The sequence below is a fragment of the Aythya marila genome, assembly GCF_965140915.1.
Source record: "Aythya marila genome assembly, chromosome: W".
NCBI classification, from domain to species: Eukaryota; Metazoa; Chordata; class Aves; order Anseriformes; family Anatidae; genus Aythya; species Aythya marila.
The window spans coordinates 12,284,454-12,298,307 of record NC_139081.1 but is presented as its reverse complement, the minus strand read 5'-3'; the positions used below and the strand labels follow the sequence as shown (position 1 = coordinate 12,298,307).

General features: G+C 38.3%; 1 protein-coding gene across 1 annotated transcript in view; it reads right to left on the bottom strand.

Moving 5' to 3' along the window:
- Positions 1–252: 252 nt before the first annotated feature.
- Positions 253–13,854, bottom strand: part of LOC309889507 (very low-density lipoprotein receptor-like) — a gene marked incomplete at both ends in the record, with an annotated part of 96,388 nt that continues 82,786 nt past the window's right edge. Inside the window, 1 exon segment of the mRNA XM_082782356.1 lies at positions 253–481. Within this exon segment, the coding sequence (XP_082638482.1) occupies positions 253–481 (229 nt within the window).

The window sequence follows — 13,854 nt, the reverse complement described above, 5'->3', positions numbered from 1 at the left end:
TTTTCGCAAGCTGCTGCTGCACCTCTCATTGGCAAAGAATCCTGAGTGGATGTGGATTTATTGCTGCCTGGCAGCGGCACAGATGCAGGCAGTGCAGCTGCATCAAGATTTTCCGGCGCAGGGGGTGGGGAGGGCAGCCCCCACTCCCCATCAGCACTCTGCTCCGATAGTTCCGTAGTTATTTCTGCCGCTGATTGATTTATTGAAGAGGTCATACCCCGAACAGGTGGGTGCAGGAACTGACGAAAAAGATCATGCCAGCCGTGTTCCTGAGGTCTCAGGTTTTGTACTCGGCGGTCTGTCAGTCCCAGACAGTACTGACAAAGATTGTGCCGCCGCCATAGCGAGCTGCTGTTCGGTTTTCATACCGCACAGCACATTAATCACTGTGTGCCACGTCCCACTTACATCTTTATCTAGCTTTCCACTTGAGATGGCTTTATCCCATAAGCGATCTTCTACATGCTGCCACTCATCTGGGCTAAACATTAGAGGGATTTCCTTCAGAAAACCCTCCTTCTGAGCCCAGTGCACCAAGGATTTGATCTTTTTTACATTGCAAGATACACCTGTCTTAGAGAGAATACTAGAGAGAAGCTGGATAGCTGCTTCCTCCTCCGTGGTTACATCAGACGAGCCGCAGGGTCTTGATCTCCACCCCTCTGCTATGTGCCAATTCACCACATGGTGGCGGTCGTCTGCCGTTTCCACTTGACGCCTCCGATCTCCCGTAGCAACTCAACCCCGGATGTCCCGCATCTCACCACGATTCTGCTCCGCGTCTCACCGGGATACCTCTGTTTCCGCATCTCACCGTGATCCCTCTGTCTCCACGTCTCACCGCGATACCTCTCTCTCTGCGTCTCACCTCGTCTGTCCGGGTCTGTGCTCTAAGTCTCTCAGTGTCCCGCATGTAACCGCGTCTCTGTTCCTAGGCTATCTGCGTATCTTTGTGTCTGTCAGTGTCTCTCTGTGTCTCTCAGCGTCTCTCAGGTCTCTCAGCTTCTCTCAGGTCTCTCAGCGTCTCTCAGTGTCTCTGGGTCTCAGTCTGTTCGGGCGCCATATGTTTCAGGAAGAACGGCCGTAAACACGACAGACACTAGTACGGTCAGATCATGCTCTCTCTTATTACCCGAATAGCCTGGCTTTTATAGCAAACTTAACAGGGGTGGCTAGTGTCTCACACAAGATTATTGGCCAAAAGCACTCAGACAAACAACTGCAAGAAAACAACCCCCTTGTGATTAGCAGTCACGTAAATCCCATCCTTGAAGCCAGCTGCTGGCAACAATATTTTTTAAATTCCTCAATCGGGCGATGTGGGAACACTGTCATGGGAACTTCTCATAGTTGTCCTGGCTGCTTGGTTTGCTCAGCTGCAGCAAGTCATAGCCTCCTTGCTGTTTCAAAAGTTGCCTGAGTTTGAACTAAAGAGCAAGTTGGTATAAAATAACCTGCACCGTTCTAAGGATGAGTAGATCCTCTTTATGTGAGTGCAATTGGGATCACAAAAGACAAGATAGTTTTCAGACCTTCCTATGATGTATCACGTTGTCCACTGGACACGCTAGGTTTCTTTTCCTAGCCCTGTGTTGTTCCCCTCCCACACTGAAGGTTTTCAAGATCTTAAGGAGGGGTATTTAGAAACTACATAAAATTTTCTAAAGTGTTCTTACAGGCAGTTAGGATTCAATGTAAATTGTGTAAATGTGATAACCTAATATCAGACTTGTCTGCTGTGAACAGCTTCTAGTGTGTACTCAGTACTTAATTATGATCAACAAAGTAAAGGCACCAGACTAAAGAAGCAGAAGAAGCTGTATCCAGTATGATCCCCTGTGATGGGAATTGGAATTCAGTGACCCTTAAAGGGCCATCCGAAGAAGGTCAAATGAGGTATAATTAAAATATAATTTGACTGGAGAAATTAGTCTCTAAAATAACACAAGTTATTGGTGCTTGAAATTTCTGTTAATTCTACCAATGTGTTGGCACTAAAAGACGTGTCAGTAATAAAATTATGAAATTTGAATTTGCTGAACTGACTTAAGTTCATTAAAAATGATAGGTTCATAGTGGCTTTATGGTAGCAGCAATTTGATATGCAAGAAACTTATTACAGGAGATGACAGCCAGGACTGATTTCTGTAATGAAATCAGAATTAAGCCTTGACTTTATTTGTATGCCTATCTTAAATAGAAATGCTTCTATTGTTCCTTTGCTAGCAATCATAAGACTTAAAAAAAAAAAAAAAAGGTGCAGGAGTAATCTGAAAAAAGAAACAGCACAACAGTATTGTCTCTGGAGAGAAACAAAATTGGTACTGGAATGACCTTTAGAGGAAAATCTGTGAGGCTGTGTAATGCCATTGTCAGATTTTACTGTGAGATCAGGGGCTTGTATTTATATGCTTGGGTAGGTGTTTATGTAATGATTTGGTTTATTAATCTATGACAATACTGAAAATTATTTATGAAAATACAACTGTTTTTGTTCTGTATGAACACTTTAAGTCTGTTGTTCAAAAACCCATTATAACTTGCAAAGAGAACATGTTTATAACTATTGTTTCTAATTTTCTAATGATTAAATGTCCCAATAAAAACCAAACCAAACCAAACTAAAACAAAACAACAACCAAACCTACCAGTATTTTGGCTTGCTACTCAAAACAAAATAATTTTGTGTATTCTATAGCACTGAGGTTAATATCAAAGTTGCGAAGGGTGTAAAGCGATGCTCTTTCAATGAACTATATTAAAACTACCATTTTTATTTTTAACCCTCATGAAGCCATAATGTTCCTCAGCAAACCAGTGAAACAAGTCATTGGAACAGTGAAGAGCAGCTATATTTGTATTAAATCCAAATGGAACCAAACTAAATTGACTTAATTGTGCCTGGCATTAAACTAACACATTATGGATAATGTCTATGGTCTAATGTCATCCTCTTAATGAGCAAACAAGAAGTTTTAGCAGAAGATTTTTGAATTTTTTAAATGCTTGTAATTAACTTTTCAGAAAACTGTAGTCCTATATAACTGACTGGGAAAGGGATATGCATTCTTTTCTTGTGGCTCTTCTCAGTTAGACTGATTACTGGCTCAACAGAGACCTCAGAAAAGTTGGGTAGAATTTTAGTGCTCTGAGATATTTGCTAAGGTAATATTATGTTCCTGCTTTAGTGCAGCTTCGTTAAAGCTTGTGATACATCTAATTGCGTGTGATATTGCATGGTATAAGGATCTTTGGAGGACACGGTGAATTGATGCTGCCAGCAGTTTCCTAGTAAGATCCCTGTCTTCACTATAGAATTGATCAAAAGTCCAAGTTCATTCAGTTCAATCATACTCAACTAGTCTTTCACTAGAAAAAGAAGTATATCTGGTTATTTCTTAGTGGCCCTCTATTTCCTTTAATTATCCATTCCTCTCAGTGCGGTCTGACTTTTTTTGGTTGAGACGGTGAAAGAAGGTTGAGCCTTCACTGTATAGTTCTCTTAATTGGACTCACTGCAGCCTTGCTTACCTCATTGCAATAGGTTGCTTGCCCCAGAGAAAACGTCTGTTTTTCTCCTGTGCACAGGAATCATCCTTCCTGTTTAAAATTTTCTTGTCCTTCGTTATTACCTATCATGCTGGGAAGGAAAAAAAAAAAAAGCTCACTGAATTCAAGTGTCTTCTTTATGGAGAAGAACTTGTTGAAACTTTTTCTCTCTGAATGTTTTCTGGGCTTTTTGTTTTCTGAGGTGTTTTTCTTAAAGCTCAGGAAGAACATCCTAAACAGAACCAAGACAATGCTACGTATACCATAAATGAATGTCTAATGATTTGGAAATCACCTGATTCATTTGACATCTAATGTTCCCTACAGAACTGTTAGTTGGAAACCAAATTGCTTCATTTGGTGAAGCTTTTCAATTCATTCTGAAATATAATGTTGAAAAAGCATTTAAAATATATCTGCTCCAGATCTGTTCTGTTTTAGTTCTGATTCCAATAAAGTGACAATGGAGGAAAAATATTGAAGCATCATATAACTGACTGAAAACCACTGATCACAGACTGTAGGCTTTAAGAGGACAAAAAACAGAACAGAGCAATACTTAGCAGTTCAGTGGTTTTCAACATGTGACCTGTAAGTGTTTTGGGGAAATGGGCAGTATTAAATTATGAAAGAAAAGTAAATAAAGCAAGTCAGTGCAAATCCCAAAATTGATGTAGAACATCTATACCTCTCCTGGAAAGATGCTGAACTCTGGAATTCAAAAAAGTGACTATTTTGATTATGGCCTTTCATTTTAAGCCCTTTCAGTAGAATCTTAAGCTGGTTAGACCCACTGGGATAGTGTCTTTCACTACTGAAAATGGGGTCATCCTCAGAGTCTGTTTAGATGTCTTCATGTGTTTTAAATGACTGAACTCCCATGAAATCTACTCGGTGTACTTGGTTGAGCCTGTGGAGCTAGAGGGCTTCCTGGATGTAGTTGTGGCTTCAAAATGAGCTGGATAGCTTTGGAGGACTCTGGAGCTAATGGTACTGGACAGCAGTATGGGCCCAAGCCAAGTTACATTGTTCATACTGATATTTGAAGCACAATTCTCTCAATTTAATTTGCTGTGGGTTCACTTGATGTCTGTTGAGGAATTTCTGAAACAGCAAGGAGGCCATGACTTGCTGCAGCTGAGCAAACCAAGCTACCAGGACGACTACGAGGAGTTGCCATAACAATGTTCCATTATCGCCTGATTGAGGAATTAAAAATATTGTTGCCAGCAGCTGGCTTCAAGGATGGGATTTACGTGACTGCTAATCACAAGGGGGTTGTTTTCTTGCAGGTGGGGTTGTTTTCTTGCAGTTGTTTTGTCTGAGTGCTTTTGGCCAATAATCTTGTGTGAGACACTAGCCACCCCTCTTAAGTTTGCTATAAAAGCCAGGCTATTCAGGTAATAAAGTGAGAGCATGATCTGACCATACTGGTGTGTGTCATGACTTTGGTCGTTGTTCCTGCAACAGATGTCTTTGTATCTTCATCTTTACTGTGATTGCATCTCTCAGTGCAACTAGCATTTAGATTTGGCTTGTCTAACTTTCCTCCAGTTGAAACCACTTATCCAGTCTTTCTTTTTAAGCAGTGGAGAAATGTAGCAAGTTTTTCTTAGAAATGCACTTTAGGATAGCGTGAGTCCCCTTTGTCATCTATGTTTTGACTAAAGGAAGTCCATCGTACATAGTGCACTGAGGTTCAGGTGAGATAAATCTCAACCACAACCAATTTTTTTTTTTTTCTGAGAAAGATATATGGGAAGAAAATCCTACTGAATGCTATGGTATTGTTCTTAGTTGTCCAGTGAGGTTTTCAGTATAAACTGAGGTGGCAGGGAGGAAATCCCACACCCAGCCTTCTAGCTCTTTCTGAGTAAGAAGTAATTCAATAGAATCTTGACATGAAATTAATTTGCTATTAACATTGTTATATAAAAGTACTAATTATAAGTATATCATTATTAATTATGTAGCTTTTTAATAATTCAAATCTATTATTGCATTCATAGAATCTGATTGCCACGTTTTACTTTTGAACTGATTTTGTGTTCTTGAGTGTATTAAATCTGTTTTTATCTTTGGTAGCTCTTTAAGAGGAAGAAATACAAATCATATTGTTTCACTTAAACATTGCAGCTGGAGAGCTATCAAGATCTGCAGTTACAGTCTGTGATTGTTTGTTACACTTTTGAAACTTGCAGGCTTCAGGCTACAATCTTATAGTGTAGGCTCTGACCCTGTGTTTCTGTTTTTCAGAATCTGAACATAGCAGACAGGTCTCTTACTTTCAAAATTTCAGTATTAAGCAGAGCCCCAGCACACTAAACACTGTCATTGCTAGAAGGAGAATTATTAATAGATCTCGTAAGCAATCTGCATCATACCTCATTCTCCAGTGAGAGGTATCTGTTGCTGCACCTGTACATGCATACCACACATAAGACATAGCCACATAACTACAGACAGTAACTGTGTACAACAGGATTAGATTTTGTTCTGCAAACAATGGATTTTATCAACTGAATTAAATGTTTTATTCCATCTGATATTTTTCTTGGAGAACTTAGTACACCTGTGTGTTTTAGTACCATTGTTAGCAACAAGGAAATACCAATACACAGGACTTAGAGAATTTGTTAGAGTCGAAATGGAGACAAAAGAAACCCCATGTGTAGAACACTTTTTCTCACAAACATATAATGCTTATTGCATATTCCTTGATGGTTTGTTTCCAAATCTGACTTTATGAATCTGAAATTAAATATTCAAATCAGGGGAAATGCTGTGCTATCAGGAACTGTCTAGGATGGATACCTTATTACTATTCACATTCCTGTTTTTATCTAGCTGCTCTGGGATGAGGTGAAAGTGGAAAGGCAGGTATGGAAGGTGATGTAGTGAGTACTGACTTGGGGATATTGAGTAATGCAGAAAACATGGAATCTTCTTGTAGGTGATTCTGTCAGTTGTTACCAACCACATAGGGTCAAGATTTCTGGTCTAGATCCTGCCATATTTGGTAAGCTTCATCTGCCCTGACAAAATAAATTGAACTAACCTCTCTGCAAAATGATGCATTTGTTTTCTTCTTCCTTTGGGCCTTGAAAATAACTTTCTGTCTGAAATGATGTTAGTGTCAGGAGGTTGACATATAATTTAAGCTTTTCAGTTTGTTATATCATAAACCTATGACCTACCAAACTTTTGTCTCACAAATATCTTATAGACTTTATAACTTATATTTTTACCATAGGACAGTGGAGGGGAAGGCGCCAATCTATTCTCTTTAGTCACCAGTGATAGGACCTGTGGGGATGGTGTCAAGCTGAGTCAGGGAAGGTTTAGGCTAGACATCAGGAAGAGGCTCTTCACTGAGAGGGTTGTTGCATACTGGAACAGGCTCCCTAGGGAAGTAGTCACTGCACCAAGCCTGTCGGAGTTTAAGAACCATTTGGACCGTGCACTTAGTCATATGGTCTGAATTTTTGGGTAGACCTGTGTGATGCCAGGAGTTGGACTCAATGATCCTTATAGGTCCCTTCCAACTTGGGATATTCTATGATTCTATAGTATGTATATACCCATATATACCCATTTATCATTATTAAAATGGACTATGCTAGGTTGTCCACTTCAATCCTTTTCAAAGAGGTATATTGACACTTTACTAGAGAACAGCATCAGGTTAATTGCACAGAAGCACTTTTTTTTTTTTTTTTTTTTAACCTACATGGGGATTTATAATGTGTATACTTATACTGAGCCAGAAATTCTTTACTGTAGGAAAACCTGAAGTCTGCTTTTGAATCCTATAGCCTCTTAAGATATAAAGATATACTAGGGTCTGCATATACAATGGTTAAAATACCTCTTTAAATTTAATTAGTAGGTCATTAGTGATCATTTTAATACCAGAATGTTTACAAGGCTAATGAAAACAAGGCTAATGAAATACAGGAAGAAATCCAAGCCAAGAAAGTATAAGTACAGAACGGAAGACCTACTAAACATTGTCCATCATACTAAATGGAATGAAACTGGACTTTCACCAAAATAAGTTGATAGATCTGTCCCACTCTTTCTAAGAGTGTGATCCCCCAATGAAGTCTTCATTTCAATATCCCTGCAAAACTGTCTGTTCACTTAAATAATGTTAAAACAAGTTTGTTTATTTTTTTTAATTTAAGCTGAACTCCCACTCCCCTTCTGTAGAAAGTTAGCTCAGCAGGCTCACAGTTACCAAAATGACAGGATCTACTGTAAGAAATGGATCTGTGATTCCTCTCTAATGATAGAGCTTAAGGAAGTGGAATACCTAGTGACAGCTGCTATATGAAAATAATCAGACTTCAATCAGTGGGAATGATCTCACAGCAGGCTTCTATTATTCAATAGAAAATGTTTAGAATAAAAATTTTATTGGTGCAGAAAGGAAAAAGAATTAAGCAATAAATAGCTTGTCATAAACCCCATAGCAAGTTTGATTAGGGTTGCACTATTACAAACATACTCTAGAGATGGAGAATAATAGTTGCAATTTTTTCATACAAGACTGGAGCACGTTGCCATCCCTGTTGATTTCTTTTTTCTTTTGTTCATAAATGCTTGTGTCCTGGTTTCAGTTAGCACAGAATTAATTTTCTTCCTAGTAGCTGGTGGAATGCTGTGTTTTGGCTTAGAATGAGAAGAGTGCTGATAACACCCCGATGCTTTAATTGTTGCAGAGCAGTGCTTATACTAAGCCAAGGACATCTCAGCCTTTGCTCTGTCCTGCCAATGGGCAGGCTGGGGGGTGCAGTAAGAGCTGGGAGGGGACAGACCCAGGACAGGTGACCCAAACTAGCCAAAGGGGTATTCCATACCATCTGACGTCATGCTAAACAATATATAGGGGTGGCTAGCCGGGGGGAGGGGGCCGGACTGCTCGGGGTTAGGCTGGGCATCGGTCAGCGGGTGGTGAGCAATTGCATTGTGCATCACTTGTTTGTACATACTATTATTACTTTCGTATTATCACCATTGTATCATCATTATTATTATTGTTATTATTATTTTTGTTATTTTTTTTCCTGTCTTATTAAACTGTCTTTATCTCAACTCACGGGCTTCACTTTCCATTTCTCTCCCCCGTCCCAGAGAGGGAGGGGGGAGGGTGAGCTAACGGCTGCGTGGTGTTTAGCTGCCGGTCGGGTTAAACCACGACAGCTTGGTAATAGAAAATGAATTATGAAAACACAAACTTGTAAACTTGCTGACCTGCAACTTCAATACACCATTAAAAATCAGCAACTTTAGCACCAACAACTAACAAGCTTCCGTGGTTTTACTGAAAGTTTCAGGCTTCCTGTTGAGAGTTCTTGATGCCTCTATATCAACTCATAGTTATTGCAATGGATTTAGCAGAGGTCATAATGAGCACAACAAAACAGCTGATGGTATAGAACTGGACACTTACAATGCATGTTTCTGCAATAGAATTACAGTCATTCTAAACTAAAATCATAATATAAATACATTTTAAGTGCTTGGGGAAAGAAAATAAAAACAAGCACAAAGCAAGTTAGATTCTGTGGTATTGCTCATCATCTTGCAACATCATTATTTTAGGTAAATTTACAACAAGAAAGGATGAATTAAGACCTGATTTAAAGTATAAGTATCTTGTACAGGATATAGAATATTTTTTTTTATTGCCTGTAGCTAAGTAGCTAATTACCAAGTAGCTAATTACCAAGTAGCACATACAGAAAGAGTGAGTGTGTGAGAATAAACTGATTGCATTATTTAATTCTTACAGTTTGAAAAAGTAGTAATGGTAATGGCAAATGAGTGAATGGAAAAATAAGATTTTCCCACCTTCTTTCAATTCTCTTTCAGTAACCCTTAGGCACAACTCCCTAATCACTATGGTTCCAGATCACAGTCCTCCTTTATGTGTGCTGGAGAGACTTACTACTCATACAGTTTAGAAAAACAGGTTGTTGGTTAAAATGCCATGCCTGGGGAACCTCACTGAACTCTTTGGTAGAATTAAGACTAGATGTGATCCCACAAATTATGATAGAGTGTACATATATATACTTATGAATGCATGTTCAGATATTACTTTAATAATTTAATTTAATAATTTAATTTTTTTTCCCAGAAAGTACATCCTTCACAGAGGAGCATTTATTACAGTAAAGTATACACTATTTAAGAGTTTGTTCTTTGTCTCATTAACTTTGTCTTATGTCAGCAAAAAATTGTGCTTTAAAAAAATACATGAAAGATTTTCTTATGTTTCTGTTGAATCACTTGATTCTAGACAAGAACAACTGTAGTCAGGCTGACTCTGACTCCCAGTGAATGCTTTTTGAAGAAAGATTTTATTTACTGAATAGCCCTGTTGTGGCTCTGGAATTAAAAGGAGGGTGCAAAGGGAGAGCTGGCTTCCTTACAACCTCCATAATGCTCCTTCCATAAAACCTTTCTAAACCTGACTTTTTCATGTGAGAAGACAAATGTTTTCATTCTATAATACTGTTCAAACTGTTTCACTAATCCTTAAAAACAACCAAACAAAACTTAAACTCTTCTGATTTTTTTGACTACGGCAATTGTGTTCAAGTTGAGGGTGTTTGGATGCCACTCAGAGAAGACATGTCCCAGAGCATTTTGTAACAAAATACATTAGTACATTCTGTTTCTTATTTCAGATTATGAGTTGCCTGAAGGATAAATGGCTCATAAAGTTCTCAATGGTCTAAAAGCAGGACCATCTGTTGGAGTCATCAGTGACTTTGTGGCTAAGCTTAGCAGCTGGGAAACCTTCAACTCATCAGCTCTTCTTTAATCAGGTAGGCATCTCTGAAGTCAGTGGGAATTATCATAATAGATTCTCAAAGAGCTGAGACAATAAGAGCCTTCCCCATTTGGAAATGATATCCATATTTCAGCTCATTTCCATATGCAGATTTTTGGTTGTTTAGGTACCTGGCAGTCATGCTAAAACTACTCCACATCTGCTCATATTATTCAGAGATGTCAGAATACTAGAAAGTGATAAAGAAAGATCCACTGGACCCTTAGTTATGATACAGCTGATAAATTTGAGTACTCAGATTTGGATGTGTGCTTGTGATTGTTACTTATGAATTTCTTCGTGCTTGGGAAGACAAAAACATGAAGGTCCAGGGGCAAAGGTGGGAGCTAATGCTTTGCTGGAGCAAAAGGAGAGTGTCCTTAATGAGTACGACTAAGATCACAAAGTTTGGGTTTCTGTTTCTACTTGACGTGTAGAAATACTATTGTGTATGACCAAACATATATTTTTAGGTTGAACTGCAGACTTGAAGTCACATGTAAGCTCTTTAGGCATTATGTGAGGAAAGGTCTGTAAATCAGAGTGGAACATACAGTAATGGATGCTGAGTGTAGGCTGTTTCAGCTATTTACTAAGGAAATGATGAGGATTGGAGTGTTTTAAATCTACCTTCTCAGAGAGATGGATTGCATACAACTGTAATGATGTATATTTCTGACCAAGAACTCTCCTCAAAATGTAGTAACCTGATCCATTACTTTTTAAATTTATTTCAGGAAATTGGGGAAAAGAGGGAAGCTGGCTGTTCTTGCAAAAAATCTCAGCTATTCTTTTCGGTAGCTTCAGAGAATAAATTATTCATTTAAATAGTTATTAAAAATAAATTATCTGCTTTACCTGACTAAATTTAAACATAGAACTCTTATTTTTATCCAACACTGAGGTTTAGAAAATGTAAGTGACAACAGTTGTTGAATAATACGTTTTCTCTTCATGCATTTGTCACTATTTTTTATGACTTGCTCAAATATGTAGCAAATCAGAGTTTGTACTTTACCTCTGTTACCTGTATATTGTGTACCTGGTAGCTATACAACACAAATCCCCATTAAAATGTTGACAATGGAGTTTCAAAGGAGTGTCCTTAAGATGCAAAATTCTAACACCCTGATGCTCTGATAACATAAATCTGTTCATATAAGTGAAAGACTTTGATGTAAATGTTGAAACAAAGTGCTGCTGAAAATCAAAATTACTTTGGTTTTCATAATGTGCATTTTCACAATATATTAAGGGGAAATGTCATTTCTGATATGTTAACAAAGATGAAATTCTTCAAAATGTTCTTTACCTCTTTGCAACAAAAAGAAGAAAAAATAGCAAATTTGCTTGCATGTCCAGAATAAGAGCTATTAATACTTTGATACATGTTCATTGTAGTGCTTTGGTAAATCAGTTGTCTTCTGAGGCCCATCTCGAAGCCCATGAGAAGCAGAGGGAAGAAATGCATTAACTGAAGGATTTCAGTGCAAGTTTTTCTTTGTATTTCTATGCTTAGTATGCTCCAGCTCAGTACAGAAAGGGTCAAAAAAAAGTAAAAGATATAACTGCCTTTATCTACAATATATTGTTGTTATAAATGAAGATACAACTCAATCTGAATTTAGTAATATTTATAAAAGGCAAGTAAACAGCGCTGGGTGCATGGGGAGTCTATGCTCTACCAACATGCACACACGATGTTTACATACTAAACCCGAGTATGCCTATACATATTTACAATCAGAAAAGATAACAAACAATCCTTTAAGTTCCATGACTTAAAAGTCTCAATTTTCCATTCCTTTTCTTGATTACAAACTTAAAGGATTGTTTGTTACCTTTCCTGATTGTACGTATATATAGGCGTACTCGTATTTAATATGCAAAAGCAATGTTCTGTATATTTAGAAAGTTCAATGTTCATGTGTGCTTGTTGGTAGAGCATAGACTACCCACGCACCCAGCGCTGATTACTTACCTTTTATAAATATTCGTTTTATAAATATTACTAAATTCAGATTGAGTTGAGACTTCATTTATAAGAAAGACAACCGAGGAGAAGCAGGGAAAGAGGTAGAATGATAGAAAACTGATGATTACCCATTCTGACAGTAATGGTTACCTTTCTATTATTCACACAATTGATAGTTTGTAAAATTTGAAAGCATAAGGTAGAAAAACAGTTTAAAGAATTCTAAACATCAGTGCTCTCAGCATTGCTTCTGTCTACAGGAAGCCAAAAAAGGTTTGTTTGCTTTTTTTCCTGGCAAATGGTGAAACATAGAAAAACACCATGAGAAACTGTGAGAAACACTCCATAGCCAATAATTTAGGCTCAGGCAAGGATCTCAGTGAAGTAGTAATTTATTCACAATTGAAATGGAGGGGGACCCACAAGCAGGAGAGCACACCTACTAGTTCCAAAACACAGTTTATATACTTTTTGATGAAAGGACCCTCCCCTGTTTCCCCACTGAGTGGGTAATCCAGGTTCACAGTCTATCTGATGCTTAACAGACAATGCATGGCCTTCAGTTGACGGCCTGTTAAATTTCAAATTTCTTTTGAGTTTTTTACTGTTTGAAGGGGTACTGTTTCTTCACTTATCTGACTTGACTTGACACCGTGATTTTCACCTAATTGTCCTAAGGAGTCTGGTTGTCTGCATTTTACAAGGTCGCCTGCTAAGCTTTCTTATCACTGTAAGCCTATGTCAATACCACATTCCTTTCCTCTAAACAATGTAACTCTGCAAAAACAACATTTCTATTCCCACAATACTACTACTAATAATGATAATAGTACTACTAATAATAATGTGTACAAAACAAGTGATGCACAATGCAATTGCTCACCGCCCACTGACCGATGCCCAGTCTGTCCCTGATCAGCAGGTCCCCGCACACTGGCTAGCCACCCCTATATACTGTTTTGCATGACGTCAGATGGTATGGAATACCCCTTTGGCCACTTTGAGTCAGCTGTCCTGGGTCTGTCCCCTCCCAGCTCCTGCTGCATCCCTAGCCTGCCCACTGGCAAGAGAGAGCAAGAAGCTGAAAAGTTTTTGGCTTAGTATAAGCACTGCTCTGCAACAATTAAAACATCAGTGTGTTATCAGCACTCTTCTCATCCTAATCCAAAACATAGCACCCTACCAGCTACCAGGAGGAAAATTAACTCTATCCTAGCTGAAACCAGGACATATATCCACCTCTTATTCCATACCATTTATGTCATGCTCAGGTTGCACCAATTCCAAAACATTCCAATTAAACGCCATTTTCATCTGTGGTATTGAAACATGGGATTAGAAATTAGAGAGTGATCAATTAAGAATGAATATCTAGGCAACACTCATTGCTTAATATGTGCTACATTTGCGATGTGCTTGTGCTGCGCTTAGGCCTCCAGATAACAGGAGCCCCTGGGACCCCAAGAACCAGATCAAACCAACCTCA